This window comes from Chlorocebus sabaeus, chromosome 1, assembly GCF_047675955.1.
Source record: "Chlorocebus sabaeus isolate Y175 chromosome 1, mChlSab1.0.hap1, whole genome shotgun sequence".
Taxonomy (NCBI): Eukaryota; Metazoa; Chordata; class Mammalia; order Primates; family Cercopithecidae; genus Chlorocebus; species Chlorocebus sabaeus.
The window spans coordinates 98,731,890-98,748,431 of NC_132904.1; the positions used below are offsets into that span (position 1 = coordinate 98,731,890).

At 38.7% G+C, this 16,542-nt stretch overlaps 1 protein-coding gene across 12 annotated transcripts in view; it reads left to right on the forward strand.

The window, feature by feature from the left end:
- YAP1 (Yes1 associated transcriptional regulator) overlaps positions 1 to 11,135 on the forward strand; it is a 122,339-nt gene extending 111,204 nt beyond the window's left edge. For 11 of the 12 annotated variants that reach the window (XM_008020639.3, XM_008020644.3, XM_008020642.3 and 8 more), the window contains 3 exons: positions 4,278 to 4,408; positions 8,155 to 8,267; positions 10,370 to 11,027. In XM_008020639.3, coding sequence (XP_008018830.1) covers positions 4,278 to 4,408; positions 8,155 to 8,267; positions 10,370 to 10,608 — 483 coding nt within the window. In that variant the 3' untranslated portion in view covers positions 10,609 to 11,027. Of the gene's footprint in view, positions 1 to 4,277; positions 4,409 to 8,154; positions 8,268 to 10,369 lie in introns of all 12 variants that reach the window. The other variant, XM_008020647.3, reaches the window with a different exon arrangement.
- The last annotated feature ends 5,407 nt before the right edge of the window (positions 11,136 to 16,542 follow it).

Sequence of the window (16,542 nt, forward strand, 5' to 3'; positions counted from 1 at the left end):
GCATACCTTCTCTGACAAAGCAAATGAAAGTCTTTAGGATATTCTCAAATACTCCCATGTTTTGTCACAGAACCCTAGCCATCAGCCTCATCTGGAGCCTATAATTGTATTCATTTTAAAGTGTGTTGTTAAATACATCCTCATATTTTAAGAGCAATATAGATTCTTCAAGGAATTATAAGTTGTTTTATGCTCCAAAGTAATCCATTCACTCTGCCCTTAGGGGGCACAGAAAAAATAATTATAATATTGTGTGATGAGTGCTGTGTTCAGGGTGTTAAAGACATGACATCTTTGTGTCTAATCCAATCTCAAGATTGAGATGGGATCACCACGGAGAGTATCTTCAAGAAGATAGTGCCTTCACCAGGTCTTAAATAATATAGAAGAAAGGCATGGTATTGAGAGGATGTGTCCTCCCACAGACAGACTACGAGTGTAGTATCATTGTTTTTAAAGTCACTTCTCACTTTGTAAGAAGAGCCTGGGGAGGTGTCAAAAGTAGAAGATAGAAAAGAAATAAGAGGGACCCCCATAAGACTGCAAGAAAAGTTAAAAAGATGATGAGTGTAAATGAAGTTACTTTTTAGGGGAGCAGGAAGAGGTGGCAAGAGGGGCCAGAAAAATCAAAAATTATACCTGATGGCCTGTTTTTTTGTTTTTGTTGTTTTGGGGGTTTTTTTGCTTGCTTGCTTGCTTGCTTGCTTGCTTGTTTGTTTTGAGACAGAGTCTCGCTCTGTCACCTACGCTGGAGTGCAGTGGCGCGATCTCGGCTCACTGCAACCTCAGCCTCCTGAGTAGCTGGGACTACAGGCATGTGCCACCATGCGCAGCTAATTTTTTTGTATTTTTAGTAGAGACGGGGTTTCACCACGTTGGTCAGGCTGGTCCCCAACTCCTGACCTCAAATGATGCGCCCACCTCGGCCTCCCAAAATACCGGGTTTACAGGCGTGAGCCACCACACCTGGCCGATGGCCTCAATGTTCTAATGTAGATGGAAAAGAAATAGACATGGACTTCACTGGCTGGGCATGGTGGCTCACGCCTGTAATCCTAACACTTTGGGAGGCCAGTCGCTTGAGCTCAGGTGTTCAAGACCAATGTGAGCAACATATAGTGAGACCTTGTCTCTACAAAAAGTTTAGTAGAAGAAAAAAGAAAAGAAATGGACTTCCCTGAATAGGGGCTTGAGAGAGTATGCCATATGTGGAGTAGTGACCATGAGGATGTGAGAAAGAACTGACCAGGAACGAAACAAAACAAAACAATAAATGATACTAAGGGTCCATCCAAAACCAAAGACCATTAATTTATAATGATAACATTCTGGATAGTTGTGTGGGGTTTTTTTTTTGTTTTTTTGTTTTGTTTTGTTTTGTTTTTTCCTTTTCCCTTAGCATTTCTCAGCAATCTCAGTATAAAAACGGAACAAACACACTTTGGCATTGCTTTGGGGTTGGGATTTGCTGGGCTGAGTTAAAATTCTATGTATATCAGGAATCTAAAAGGTGCTTATGCTGTTTTGAATGATCAGTCCTGAATTCAAGCTTGTAGGGAAGGAGGAAAAAAAAATAGGATACCAAAAGAGAGCTAATAAACTAGAATAGTAAGGAGAGATGGGTCTGGAGTCTCTGAGGCTGGAGGGCTGGTAGAGTGGACATGAGTTTATGCAGGAACTGGTTAGAAAAAATGTGGTGAGAAAGTAGGATAAGTGCATGTAAGATTTTTGGGAGAGAAGTTTCTAAGCCAGTTCCAGAGTATGACTGACAGACTTAATGATTGAAATACAGTGATGAAGTAGTCAGTATCATTTCAGTGTAAAGGCGATCCCGGCATTTCAACACTGGGTTATTATATAGGTTTTATGTGTGGATGTCATAATTCCCATGTGATAAATGCAGTTGGAATGAAGTGAAACGCTGATCGTCGTCTCAAAACATGACTTAAGATTTTAGAATTGGTTTGGTTTCAAATAACAGGATCTTGGTGGCTGTGCAATGGGTGATTGAGTGGGGTGGAGATGATGGTCACTGGAATTCAGAAGGTTCAGGAAGCTGTCGGGTTAAGTGAATTGTCCATTTAATACTGAAGCATGTTAAGAGGCATGGAGAATACTTGGAGTGGCAAGAGACTTTGACCAGGCTCCAGAATTCTCCCGTATATAAGATGGAGTAACGAAGAGATCAGTACATTTGAGTGCAGGAAGCTGTTTGCCTTGCAGGGAATATGGGCAAACAATTTTGGCATTTGGCCAAGACCCTAGGTCCCCTCTCAGGACATTGGGGATTTTTTTTTTAATGTATAGGATTGAAAAGAAAAGGAATTTTATTGATACTGTTGACAAAATATTAAATAGAAATTTGTGATACAGTGTGCTTCTTTTTAATGTATAAATAACAAGATCTAAAGCTAGGTGCAGTGGCTTACTTACACTTGTAATCCCAGCACTTTGGGCAGCTGAAGTGGGTAGATCATCTGAGCCTGGGAGGTTGAGACCAGCTGGGCAACAAGGCAAAACTCTGTCTCTACAAAAATACAAAAAAATTAGCTTGGTATGGTGGTGTGCCCCTGTGGCTGTAGCTACTCATGAGGCTGAGGCAGGAGGATTACTTGAGTCTGGAAGGTCAAGGCTGCAGCGAGCTATGATTGCACCACTGCATTCCAGACTGGGTGACAGAGTGAGACCCTGGCTCAAAAAGATTGGAAAAAAAAAATCTAGAAGCACATCTTATAACATAACCACTGTAACATTGAAATAGCACTGATCATAAATGGTATTTTAAAATATTTGCAGCAACTACGATGTGATACGAAAACATCTGTATGTTCTATTGGTGAAAAGTTAGGTACAGTGAATACTAATGGTGCATACTACATTGGAGAAAATGTTGATAAAGTTAGCGAAAATTAATGTATAATTTTTTTTTTAACCCCATCCAATTTTACCCCACTTCAGAGACTGAATTCTGTCATGGTCCGCTGGTTAAGCAACTCTGGTTTAAAGGATGGTATATCCAGAAGGCATAAACCTAAAGAAAAATAAGTGGTATTTGCATGCAGGAGAATTGTAGCTGAGCAGTGGCAGCGTAGAGCTAGGAGAAGCTTTCCATACTTCAGGACCCCATGGCTATTGTGGAGGTGAGGGCTGGAGATGGTGGGGCTGTGCCTCAGTGAGCAGACTTGACTCAGAAAGCTGTGTGGAAGGATGAGGGAGTTAGGCCAGTATCCTTTGTGATAAGAAACTGTATGTATTCCAAATCAAACCCAAAAAGTAGAGGGAAAGGAAGCTGATGGTCTAAGTAAAGATGATGTTTACGATAGGTGGAGAAGCACAGTGAAAATTCTTAGGAGGTTAAGAAACAGTGAACAGATAGAGAAAAAAGACAGAGTAGTAATGAAGGTGCTAGGGATGGGTCACAGTGAGATGAACCGTTTTTGAGGTCCTAGGCAAATGCAGGCTGAAACCTGGGAAGTTTGGAAACCCATGAAGGCAGGCCTTCTGGAACCATCAGAGTAGCAGCCCACGGCCTTTGCTCTGGCTTCCAGGGAGAATCCTGCTGAGAAATTGTTGGATGTCCCTGAAGACATTTTACCCCATTTTAAATACTATGTTTGTGGTGGAGAAGCCTTGGGCTTGTGTTTTTACTTCTGATGTCTTTTTTTCATTTTCCTCTTCTCTCCCTGCTAGAGAATAGAACATATTCTATCCAGCTCAGGATAGAAAAACCTGAAGTCAGAATGAGACATTTAATAGCAAAGTGTGAAATAGTGTTGGGGATTGGGGAAGGATTGGTGTCTTATAGTAAAATCATCAGATGCTATTCTTCCTACTTTTTTTTTTTTTTTTTTTTTTCCTGTGGGTTCCAAACACAAAACCATATGAGAGTTGGTGAGTAAAAACAAACTTTAAGTATTACATTTTAAAGGCTAGACTTGCCATTCTATAATAACCCAAAGGAGAATTTGGGAGTGTCTGCCACAGTAAGGAAAGTAACAAAATGAAAACAAAGTAGCAAAATGTATATGGGGGAGTGGGGGGATTAATATAACTAGACAGACTTTAAATATATGTAACTTAATTTTTAGTCATTTGAAATGGATAGAAGAATTAGGTCATTTTGATTGGGGAATATATTAACTTTAAACTAGATGTTTTTAATCTGTTTTTAATCTGTCTGCACGGTTACTCTGATGAATGTTTTATTTCTTTAAACCTAACATTAAATATGTTATCAGTAGATTGATTCTCTTTGGCTTTGCTTTATTTTTAATTAGGAATTAGCACTGCGTAGCCAGTTACCAACACTGGAGCAGGATGGTGGGACTCAAAATCCAGTGTCTTCTCCCGGGATGTCTCAGGAATTGAGAACAATGACGACCAATAGTTCAGATCCTTTCCTTAACAGGTTAGTGAAAGTTGCTACTGATGAATGTCTGAAAAGGATCATTGCTTTAAAATCATTCTGCTTAGTGCTTTTAATAGTTATTTGGAACATCTGTGTGGGCCAAAAACCATAGCTGTAAATGAATCTCTCTGTAAATGGCAAGTACATGCAGAGTTGAAGATTAAAAGTTGTCTCCTGTGAGAGGAAGTGAGCTGTTCAGACTTGTACAAGGGATACTTATTCAAAGTCACAACGTGTTTGCTTCTGCCTATACTGTTGACTAACAGTTACTTAAAATTACAGAATCATGAAGGAACATGTGAATGCCTTTCTGTGAAAGCAAATGAATTGCATGTTAAACCTATTTAGGATTGCATTGTAAGGATCACTGGAAGGAATTTTCCACATAGCTATTCAACCTAAAATGTTTTACCCAGCAGCACTGTAAGGCCTCATGTTCTTACGGGCTGTAGTCCAAGGAGATAAAGTGTAAGGTTGTGCCTCTTTCAAAAATGCACTAAGATTAACGGCAGTATTTGAAAATAACATAGCTTAGGGATGCTTCTTAGTGAGTTACCACAAATCCTGGGTTTCAGACAGATTGCAATATTATATAAACTGCCATTTTGAAGTCTGTAAGCTCAAACAGGTCATACTCTTTTCTAGGAAGTCATTTAAGATTAAGATTTAACTAAAATTAATTCTTCTAGGTTGTAAAATATCTGTGGAGTTTCAAACTTTTTAAAATATGAGAATACTTTGCGCTTTGGATTCCTTTTCTAATCGATTTAAATAACACACTTTCTTAAACACCTAAAAGTATTTTGCACTAGGAAAACTATTACATCGCCTTTTCAGTTCTCACCAGTTAAATTGGAAACTTAGTAATTCCAAGAGAAAATATCTTACTCTGCTAAAAATATTTAGTGAAATAGAATTCACCATTTACTCAGTTTTTAAGGTTAGTGCTGGTGGCCTAGTTGGAAGGTTTGATTTTGAAGGCCACCTAAAATGTATTTTAAGTTTGTATTTACTCTTCTGACAGTTCTGTCTAAAAGTAAGTGTATTTATATAAGATTATAGTTCTAGACTTAAACTGAGGCTAATTAAGAGAGGCATAGCCTCAAAACTTTATTTCCAACAAGGAAAATTTCATCTCCATGTAAAATTTCATCTCCTGTCTTATTGAAGGACCTATATTAATCCCAGGGATAAAAATTAGACCATTTTAAAAATGGATAGGCTGCATATCCTTCTGACAGTCACTTATGAAGTTTTTTTTCTTAAAACTTTTGATGAGAGCTGGGCTACAATTTGAGATTCTATTTTCTGGGAAGATCAGAGTGGCAGATAATCAATGTTACTAATCTAAGGGCAGAATTATATATGCATTATCTGCAGTACCCCCAGTTTCTAATAACAACATACATCTGACTTTGACTTTTTTTTGTTCTTTAAAAAAAAAAAAACTCTTGGCTATGGTGGCTCACGCCTGTAATCCCAGCGCTTTGGGAGGCCGAGGTGGGTGGACCACCACCTAGGGTAAGGAGTTCGAGACCAGCCTGACCAACATGGTGAAACCCGTCTTTACTAAAAATACAAAATTAGCTGGGCATGGTCACGCATGCCTATCATCCCAGCTACTCAGGAGGCTGAGGCAGGAGAATCGCTTGAACTCAGGAGGCGGAGGTTGCGGTGAGCCAAGATCATGCCATTGCACTCCAACCTGGGCAACAAGAGTGAAACTACGTCTCAAAAACAAAAAGACAAACAAAAAAAACCTCTTGATGGTTTTTCTCTTGTTTACTATTTGATTTATATATATTCCTTAAGCTCTAAATACCTTTTCCCCCAACTTGCCGTGGCATTGACTCTTAGTAGTAACGCAAACTTCCCTTATCTCCCTTTTACTTTTGAGATCTCTCAAAGCTCACTCAGATGTCCCCCTCCATGAAACCTTTACCCTTTACTTTCAAGCTCCCTGTTTGTTCTGAAAGTACTGTGCTTACATAGTTCATATAACCCCTGTATATGATTCAGTAGTATATTTGTTCATTTCCCTCCTTGAAGTTGTGAGTCTCTCACAAAACATTGTTTGTAGGTGGTGGTGGTGGTTAACCTCGTTATCCTCAAAGCCTAGTCTAATGCCTGTCATGTAGTAGCAGATGCTCAGTGAATGTTTATTGAATGAGTGGGGCCTGTAGGAGGTGAGGTTCTGCAGGGAGCAGTTCCTCGCCGGGAAAATGGCCCTGTAAACTCTGTCCTCAGGAATGCCCATGTGCTTCCCCTGTGGTTTGGAATGAACTCTGCACAACTCTGTAAGTTCAGCTATTCAGTAATAGACTAAAATGTCTGATGTGTGTCCCATGCTTAGCAGCCGAATAGAGTGATGACTAGGACCAGGCTCTTGTCCCAGATCAGGGCAGGCAAAATACAAACAAGCCAAATCCTGAGGCCTTCTCATCCGTGGCTGCATTGTATATCAAGGGTCTCAGAGGCAAATATGTGTTTTCTTGGATCTGTGTGAAGCTTTTGAGCTTTGGCAAAATCTGGCAGAAGCATTAGAGTAAACCAGTGATTGCAGTATATAGAATGAGGGGGGAGAGAGAACAAGGCAAACGCATTGCATCATTTAGGGAAGGCAGTTGGGGTACTGACTGAGCTTGTAGCCTGGAGCAATTGTTAAACTTGTTTTTATTTTTTAACTTTTATATAAGTTAAATAGCTGCTTATTAAATGTACAAGCTCTAGAGAAAGTTAAAGTTCACATATGTACACAGACCATTGAAGAATAACAGCTGCCTTGATTTTATGCTTTCCTCCAAGATTTTCTAAAGTTAGTAGAACTGAGAATTTTCTAGAGTTAGTAGAACTCAGTGAATGCCCGCTGATGTCTAGATGCTACCAGCTTAGGAGAGTGTTCTATTTATCAGAGTAATGGATATTTACCATATTTGAATGTAAATCTGGGAAACCTTACTTAGTCTAAAGTGAAAATCTATGTCGGGTCATTTTGTTTTCAAGGGATGTGCCTTGCAGTTTTTGTTTTGCTCTTTTCTTTAACTGGAGCTATATGATCTCCCGTTTCCTTTCCTACTGAAGTGTTTGAGGCTTTTTCCTCCCCCGCCCAAACACAGAAGCAAGGAGATCAAGCCATGAGTATTCTTATCTTATCAGCAGTGACTCATCTATTTTGGCTCTGTCCTAAAAGGAATTCTGGTGGTTTATTTGGGGTTGATTTTTCCTTGGCTTATGTTCTCTGCACAAGAGCTAGGAATTTAACTTGAATCTAGTGCAGACCTGTCTCCTCGCCCACCTGGAGGTTGTGTTTTGACCTCTCTGTCTGTGCCACCACCACCTGGAGAATTGAGACCTTGGGACAAGTAAGTTGTGTGGGTACCTCCCCACCTCCAGATTCAAATGGTATTACAGAGAGGAGGATACTCATGCAGAGAATTGTCTGCCAGCCAGGAAAACTAACTGGGGGTACCTTTTTTTGTCCCTTATTGTCACCAAGCACAGAACCTTAGGAGAAATCTTGGCTCTTTAGGGCTGCTAGCTTCAATTAGGATTAACTTGTCTATTTCACTTCATAGCATAAGCCCTGTCTACGGCCCTGAGGGAGGGGCTTGTTTCAGACATTGCAGAGCAGGAATTTTCACTAATCCTCTTTGAGAATTATGTTGGTACTCAGCAGGTGTTTATTTTTACCTTGAATTGATTTTTAAAATTTTTTGTGTTGGTCTTTAACTGTCATGTTCTTGTAGTGGCACCTATCACTCTCGAGATGAGAGTACAGACAGTGGACTAAGCATGAGCAGCTACAGTGTCCCTCGCACCCCAGATGACTTCCTGAACAGCGTTGATGAGATGGATACAGGTTGGTATTCTTTATTCTTCTTAGTAACCTGACTTACAGTCGGATATGTTATCACCAGGTCTAATAAGGTATTGTAAGCAAAGATTATTCAGAAGAAAACCAATTAAAATCCTGTAAATTTGAATTAAATTGAGCCTGCTTTGTCTCTATATGGTGATTTGTAACTGGTATTTTCCTAGTTTAAAAAAATATGTATCATGAATTGGCCGAGTGCAGTAACTCATGCCTGTAACCTCAGCATTTTGGGAGGCCAAAGTAGGCGTATTTCTTGAGCCCAGGAGTTCAAGACCAGTCTGGGCAACATGATGAAACCCAATCTCTACAAAAAAATACAAAAATAAGCCAGGTGTTGTGGTACGTGCCTATGGTCCCAGCTACTCAGGAGGCTGAGGTGGGAGGATGGATTGAGCCCTGGTGATCACACCACTACACTCCAGTTTGGGTGACAGAATGAGACCCGTTCTCAAAAAAAAAAAAAAAAATCATAAATTGGATATATTAGCTCTATTTGAATAAAACTCTGGCAGCATGACTTACGTTAGCATGTTGATCTTAATTGGCAAGACAAACTGAAGTGCCTGTTAGAACATCTCTCTCCTTATTATAGATTTGTGTCCTTAATTTTGAGAAATGTCTACATGTGATTCAGTGTTTGTTTTCATCTTTTCTCTAAGAGTTTTTGGTCCACCTTAGGTGTTACGGGGCTCAGGAAACCAGATGGGAAAGACTAGGAGGTGGGGCCCACTTACTTTATTAGAATAGTTGCAGAAGGCCAGGTGTGGTGGCTTACACCTGTAATCCCAGCACTTTGGGAGGCCGAGGTGGCCAGATCACCTGAGGTCAGGAGTTCAAGACCAGTCTGGCCAACATGGTAAAACCCTGTCTCTACTAAAAATACATAAATTAGCCATGTGTGGTGGTGTGTGCCTGTAATCCCAGCTACTCAAGAGACTGAGGCAGGAGAATCATTTGAACCCAGGAGGCGGAGGTTGCAGTGAGCCGAGATCACACCACTGCACTCCAACCTGGGTGACAGAGCAAGACTCTGTCTCAAAAAAAAAAAAGGAATAGTTACAGGGGTCTTGCAGGAGCTAAGAAATACCTGCCTCACAGGGGTAATTAAGGAAGCATTTCTCCTGTGGCTTACCTGGCAACCATTTCCTTAAACTTGACAACTGCCAGACTGCATGAATTGGCAGGGAAATGAAGCTGTTCTTTAGCTACCAACTCTTTTGCTAACTGCTTCTCTTCTGAAAGTGTTTAGCAAGGCTTTTGTGCCTGTACTCATCCAGCTCCTGGCTTTGATGCTTTCTAGAATCCGCACTACCGCCTCCTCTCTGCTTACCTAGATTTTAAATCATCCTTAGGAGCCACTTCAAACCCATTTCACACACAGCACTTTTACTTCTCTAATCTGTATTTCTCTCTTCTCTAGATCCCTATAGCACTTAATGATTTATATTCGTTTTTCTGAAAGTATGTCCTATTGAAGCTCTGAGGAATGTTAATGTTGTCATATGCAAAAAGGCTCTGTGGCCGAGTAAGTTTGGGAAACCTAGAAGCAAGGCTAAGAAGATATATTTCTTCAAAGCCCTCTGGGAAGCTTGTTTTGCTGTTGTGAAGGTGCATAAGGGTGGAATAAAGTATTCATGCAGTCCTTTTATTTTAATGTTTCCCAAAGTGTTTTTAAGACCAAGGAAGTTCTATACCACTCGTTTTTATGTTTAGTCTTATTATGGTGGTGCTTATCTGGAAGACAGGGTAGTGATGCTGTTGTGTTGTGTTCTTGTTCTTTCTCCCCATGCTACATATAATTTTTCAAGGACTTTTTTATTTTTTTAATGACTCCCTTTAGTGCTCAGCACATAATAGCAATCGAGCTGTTATTGGATATCTGAACAAATGTTGAAGCAAAAGTAAACTCGGCATTGTTATTTTGTTATCTGTGAGTTGTTTGACCCTGATATAAATTCTAGGTATCAGTTTAGGTCAGTCAGGAGCACTTTTCTTTTCCTGTGCATTTCTGTATGCTCATATGATACAGCCCTGATGTTAGCTTTTCAAAAAGGACTTTGTTATCTCTCTGTGTGTGTTTCCACTAGGTGATACTATCAACCAAAGCACCCTGCCCTCACAGCAGAACCGTTTCCCAGACTACCTTGAAGCCATTCCTGGGACAAATGTGGACCTTGGAACACTGGAAGGAGATGGAATGAACATAGAAGGAGAGGAGTTGATGCCAAGTCTGCAGGAAGCTTTGAGTTCTGACATCCTTAATGACATGGAGTCTGTTTTGGCTGCCACCAAGCTAGATAAAGAAAGCTTTCTTACATGGTTATAGAGCCCTCAGGCAGACTGAATTCTAAATCTGTGAAGGATCTAAGGAGACATACGCACCTGAAATTTCCATAAGCCAGTTGCAGTTTTCTGGCTAATACAGAAAAAGATGAACAAACGTCCAGCAAGATACTTTAATCCTCTATTTTGCTCTTCCTTGTCCATTGCTGCTGTTAATATATTGCTGACCTCTTTCACAGTTGGCTCTAAAGAATCAAAAAAAAGAAAAAAACTTTTTGTTTCTTTTGCTATTATAACTACTGTTCATTTTGGGGGCTGGGGGAAGTGAGCCTGTTTGGATGATGGATGCCATTCCTTTTGCCCAGTTAAATGTTCACCAGTCATTTTAACTAAATACTCAGAAGTCAGATGCTTTATGTCACAGCATTTAGTTTGCTCACCGGTTGTTTCTTCAGCTGCCTTTGGCCAGTGGAAAAACATGATTTACTGGTCTGACAAGCCAAAAATGTTCTGTCTGATATTAAATACTTAATGCTGATTTGAAGAGATAGCTGAAACCAAGGCTGAAGACTGTTTTACTTTCAGTATTTTCCTTTCCTCCTAGTGCTATCGTTAGTCACATAGTGACCTTGATTTTATTTTAGGAGCTTATAAGGCATGAGAAAATTTCCATAGAAATATATTAATTATTGCCACATACTCTAGTATAGATTTTGGTGGATAATTTTGTGGGTGTGCATTTTGTTCTGTTGGGTTTTTTTTTGGCGGGGCGGTGGGGGGTCTTGATTGGTTGGTTTTGTCGGAACCTAGGCAAATGACCATATTAGTGAATCTGTTCATAGTTGTAGCTTGGGACGGTTATTATAGTTGTTTTGGTAAAATCTTCATTTCCTGTTTTTTTTACCACCTTATTTAAATCTTGATTATCTGCTCTCTCTTTTATATACATACACACACCCAAACGTAACATTTATAATAGTGTGGTAGTGGAATGTATCCTTTTTTTAGGTTTCCCTACTTTCCAGTTAATTTTTAAAATGGTAGCGCTTTGTATGCATTTAGAATACGTGACTAGTAGTTTATATTTCACTGGTAGTTTAAATCTGGTTGGGGCAGTCTGCAGATGTTTGAAGTAGTTTAGTGTTCTAGAAAGAGTTATTACTATGGATAGTTCTAGGGGAGTGCTCCATGCCCTCTGGACATACGATAGATATTATCTGATGAATTGGAAAGCAGCAAACCAGAAATGGCTTTATTTTAACCCTTGGACTCCCTTGGACTAATTGACTCCCTTGGACTAATTTTTAAGTCTCTGTTGGAAATCACTGAGTAGGTTCATAATGTGCATGACAGAAATAAGCTTTATAGTGGTTTACCTTCATTTAGCTTTGGAAGTTTACCTTAGTTTTGGAAGTAAATTCTAGTTTGTAGTTCTCATTTGTAATGAACACATTAACGACTAGATTAAAATATTGCCTTCAAGATTGTTCTTACTTATAAGACTTGCTCCTTCTTCTATGCTGAAAATTGACCCTGGATAGAATTATAAGGTCATGAGTTAGCTGGAAAAGTGATCAGATTAATAAATGTATATTGGTAGTTGAATTTAGCAAAGAAATAGAGATAATCATGATTATACCTTTATTTTTACAGGAAGAGATGATGTAATTAGAGTATGTGTCTACAGGAGTAATAATGGTTTCCAAAGAGTATTTTTTAAAGGAACAAAATGAGCATGAATTAACTCTTCAGTATAAGCTATGAAGTAATAGTTGGTTGTGAATTAAAGTGGCACCAGCTAGCACCTCTATGTTTTAAGGGTCTTTAAATGTTTCTAGAATAAGCCCTTATTTTCAAGGGTTTATAACAGGCATAAAATCTCTTCTCCTGGCAAAAGCTGCTATGAAAAGCCTCAGCTTGGGAAGATAGATTTTCCCCCCCCCAATTACAAAATCTAAGTATTCTGGCCCTTCAGTTTGGAGGAGTGTAAAAGTTGGAAGTAAGAAGTTTTATTTTAAGTACTTTCAGTGCTCAAAAAAACATGCAATCATTGTGTTGTATATAATAGTTCATAGGTTGATCACTGATAATAATTGACTCTAAGGCTTTTATTAAGAAAACAGCAGAAAGATTAAATCTTGCATTAAGTCTGGGGGGAAATGGCGACTGCAGATGGAGTTTTAGAGTAGTAATGAAATTCTACCTAGAATGCAAAATTGGGTATATGAATTATATAGCATGTTGTTGGGATTTTTTTTTAATGTGCAGAAGATCAAAGCTACTTGGAAGGAGTGCCTATAATTTGCCAGTAGCCACAAATTAAGATTATATCTTATGTATCAGCAGAGTAGCTTTAGCTTAGGGGGAGGGTGGGAAAGTTTGGGGGGTTGTGAAGATTTAGGGGGGACCTTGATAGAGAACTTGATAAACTTCTTTCTCTTTAATAAAGACTTGTCTTACACCTTGCTGCCATTAAAGGCAGCTGTTCCTAGAATTTCAATCACTTAAGTACACCCACAACACAATAATATGGAGGTCTTCATTTCCCCTCGACTTTGATTTGCCCAGTTGTACCTCAGTGTTGTAGCAGTGCTGTGATACCTGGCACAGTGCTTTGTTCTTATGATGCCCTCTGTACTGACCTGAAGGAGACCTAAGAGTCCTTTCCCTTTTTGAATTTGAATCATAGCCTTGATGTGGTCTCTTGTTTTATGTCCTTGTTCCTAATGTAAAAGTGCTTAACTGCTTCTTGGTTGTATTGGGTAGCATTGGAATAAGATTTTAACTGGGTATTCTTGAATTGCTTTTACAATAAACCAATTTTATAATCTTTAAATTTATCAGCTTTTTACATTTGTGTTCTTTTCAGTCAGGGCTTCTTAGATCTACTATGGTTGATGGAGCACATAGATTTGGAGTTTCAGATCTTCCAAAGCACTATTTGTTGTAATAACTATTTTCTAAATATAGTGCCTTTAAAGGAAAAATGAACACAGGGAAGTGACTTTGCTACAAATAATGTTGCTGTTTTAAGTATTCATATTAAATACATGCCTTCTATATGGAACATGGCAGAAAGACTGAAAAATAACAGTAATTGTGTAATTCAGAATTCATATCAATCAGTGTTGAAACTCAAACATTGCAAAAGTGGGTGGCAATATTCAGTGCTTAACAATTTTATAGCATTGGTACATCTGAGAAATGAGTGCTCAGGTGGATTTTATCCTTGCAAGCATGTTTTTATAAGAATTGTGGGTGTGCCTATCATAACAATTGTTTTCTGTATCTTGAAAAAGTATTCTCCACATTTTAAATGTTTTATATTAGAGAATTCTTTAATGCACACTTGTCAAATATATATATATAGTACCAATGTTACCTTTTTATTTTTTGTTTTAGATGTAAGAGCATGCTCATATGTTAGGTACTTACATAAATTGTTACATTATTTTTTCTTATGTAATACCTTTTTATTTGTTTATGTGGTTCAAATATATTCTTTCCTTAAACTCTTCTTTGTTGTTTTTAACAATTGATATTTAAAACTTTTTTTTTTTTTTTTTAACTTCTTAATGGTCTTCGAATAGAACAAAAACTGGAAATAAAAGGTGATCAGGGGAAGACAGGTTAAACTTAAGGTTCGTTTTGCTTTAAGTTAGGCTTGGCATTTGGAGCTTTTGAAGTATGGATATATACAATTTTTTTACCTTTGTATTCTTCACATACACCATCCTCATCAATGGTAGTGTCTAAGCAGAATTGTGTCTGCTTCATTCTTAAATGACTTCACTACATGTGACAGCACAGAGGAAACTGAAAACGTAAGAAGACAGCACTGTCTTTCAGAATGGCCTTTGGTTTTACTTATTTAATATATTCTCTCAGGCCAGGCAGGCAGATCACCTGAGGTTGGGAGTTCAAGACCAGCCTGACCAACATGGAGAAACCTCGTCTCTACTAAAAATACAAAATTAGCCGGGCGTGGTGCCACGTGTGTGTAAACCCAGCTACTCAGGAGGCTGAGTATATATATATATATTCTGTTCTATTTTGGAGGTCATGAGAGAATATATGTATTAGTAAAAAGCATTACTTATTGGCTTATAAATAAAAACATTTACAAATTGAAGTGGTAGGTCCTGACCTTTCAATAAGAAGTAGATTTGAATATCTTTAAAGATGGCTGGGCGTGATTGCTCACGCCTGTAGTTTCAGCATTGTGGGAGGCTGAGGCGGGCGGATCACTTGAGGTCAGGAGTTCGACACCAGCCTGGTCAACCTGGGGAAACCCCATCTGTACTAAAAGTACAAAAATTAGCTGGGCATGGTGATGCATGCTTGGAATCCCAGCTACTTGAGAGGCTGAGGCGGGAGGATCACTTGAACCCCTGAGGCAGGGGCTACAGTAAGCCAAGATCACGCCACTGCACTCCAGCCTGGGTGACACAGCGAGACTCCATCTCAAAAAAAAAAAAAAGATTGATGTCTGTGTTGTATGTATAATAGCTTCAGTTATTGACACATCTATTTTGGTGAGGCAAATCTGAAAATGCTTCATATTTTACAATATATAATTTCTTTATGTTAGAACACTAATTTCGTGTAGCTTGAAATTATTTCCTTGTTGTAGTTCAGATACAGTGGTGGTACATCTTGGCTCGAAACCGTACCTTGTGTCTGTAGGCATTGTGCTTGTTGCTCCGACTTTTTGTCGGATGGTGTGAAGCCCAGTAATGTGAATCTGCCTTCATTTTGGATCTCTGAAGCAGAATTGTCTTTAGTTAACTCTGAGTCTAACAGAATACTCAGAAGAATGTATTTAGATTTGGGAATAGCCTCTAACGAGAATGAGGAGGAACATTCCAGATACTTGAGAAGTATAATAGTCACACTTAAAACCTGATTTACATAATGTTTTTCTTAGACCCCAAATTAAAGTTCAACAGCTCAGTGAGTGAATTGCTCAGCTGCAATAAGCAAGAAAATAGTCTTCCAGAGGGAGGGAGAAAAAGAGCAATAACTAGTAATAAAAGGAAACCTAGGTGATTACTGCAGAAGTGATGGGTAGACTGGTAGGTTTTGTTTAATTCCCCAACCCTGATTTCCATTTCTTGACAGCTGAGATTACAAAAGAAAGGCAGCCCCAAGGAGCTGATGATGTTTTCTTACCTTCTCTAATGGCAGCCAGACTCTCTCTGCTTCTGCAATCATCAGTTTTACTGACTGAAAACCTGGCTTTATTGCGGGTAAATTCCTGGCTCTGGGGTTCCACATGTGCTAATGCTGTTGGAATCAACAGTAGCTCTGGCAGGATGTCTGCCATGTCATCCCTATTCCACTTTAAACTGTTGACACTTAGTCTTTTTTAGCCATGAGAACCTTGTGATAAACAATCTTTTCTGATTTAAAGCTTAACTACTAAATTAAAATTCAGATGAGAAGTCTGTGACATTTAATACTACAGTTTTTCCAAGTCACACATGGAATATGTTTTGCTACATTGAATACAAAAAGCTCTGACATAGATAAAGCTTTGACATAGGTAAAATGGATAATTTCTTAACCATAAACGTAGCCTTAATTCTGCCACAAATGAAAACATTTGCAGAATCAAGACATTAGCGAAACAAAATGATATTGAAAAGGTATTCTGAATTTAAATCTGCCATCTTTTAACAAAAAACAAAACCCCCAAAGTGACCTGACTTTACAAGCTGCTATGATCCTGTTGGAAACAAAAAACCTAGTATCTTTCCCAATGAAAGCAATTATTTGGAGACCTCTTAGCAAAGAATCTACTTCTATAAAATTTTTGAACAACTAGTCTAACTTAGAAGCAAACTGTTTAACTGTTAAAAAAAAGAAACAAGAACTAGAGGTACTGTAACTTTGTGCAATTGGTATTGGTTTGCACTCAAGTTAGTGGATAAGGCTTGATTTTTTTGTAAAAGGAACTTTTAAAAAAAACCTTAGG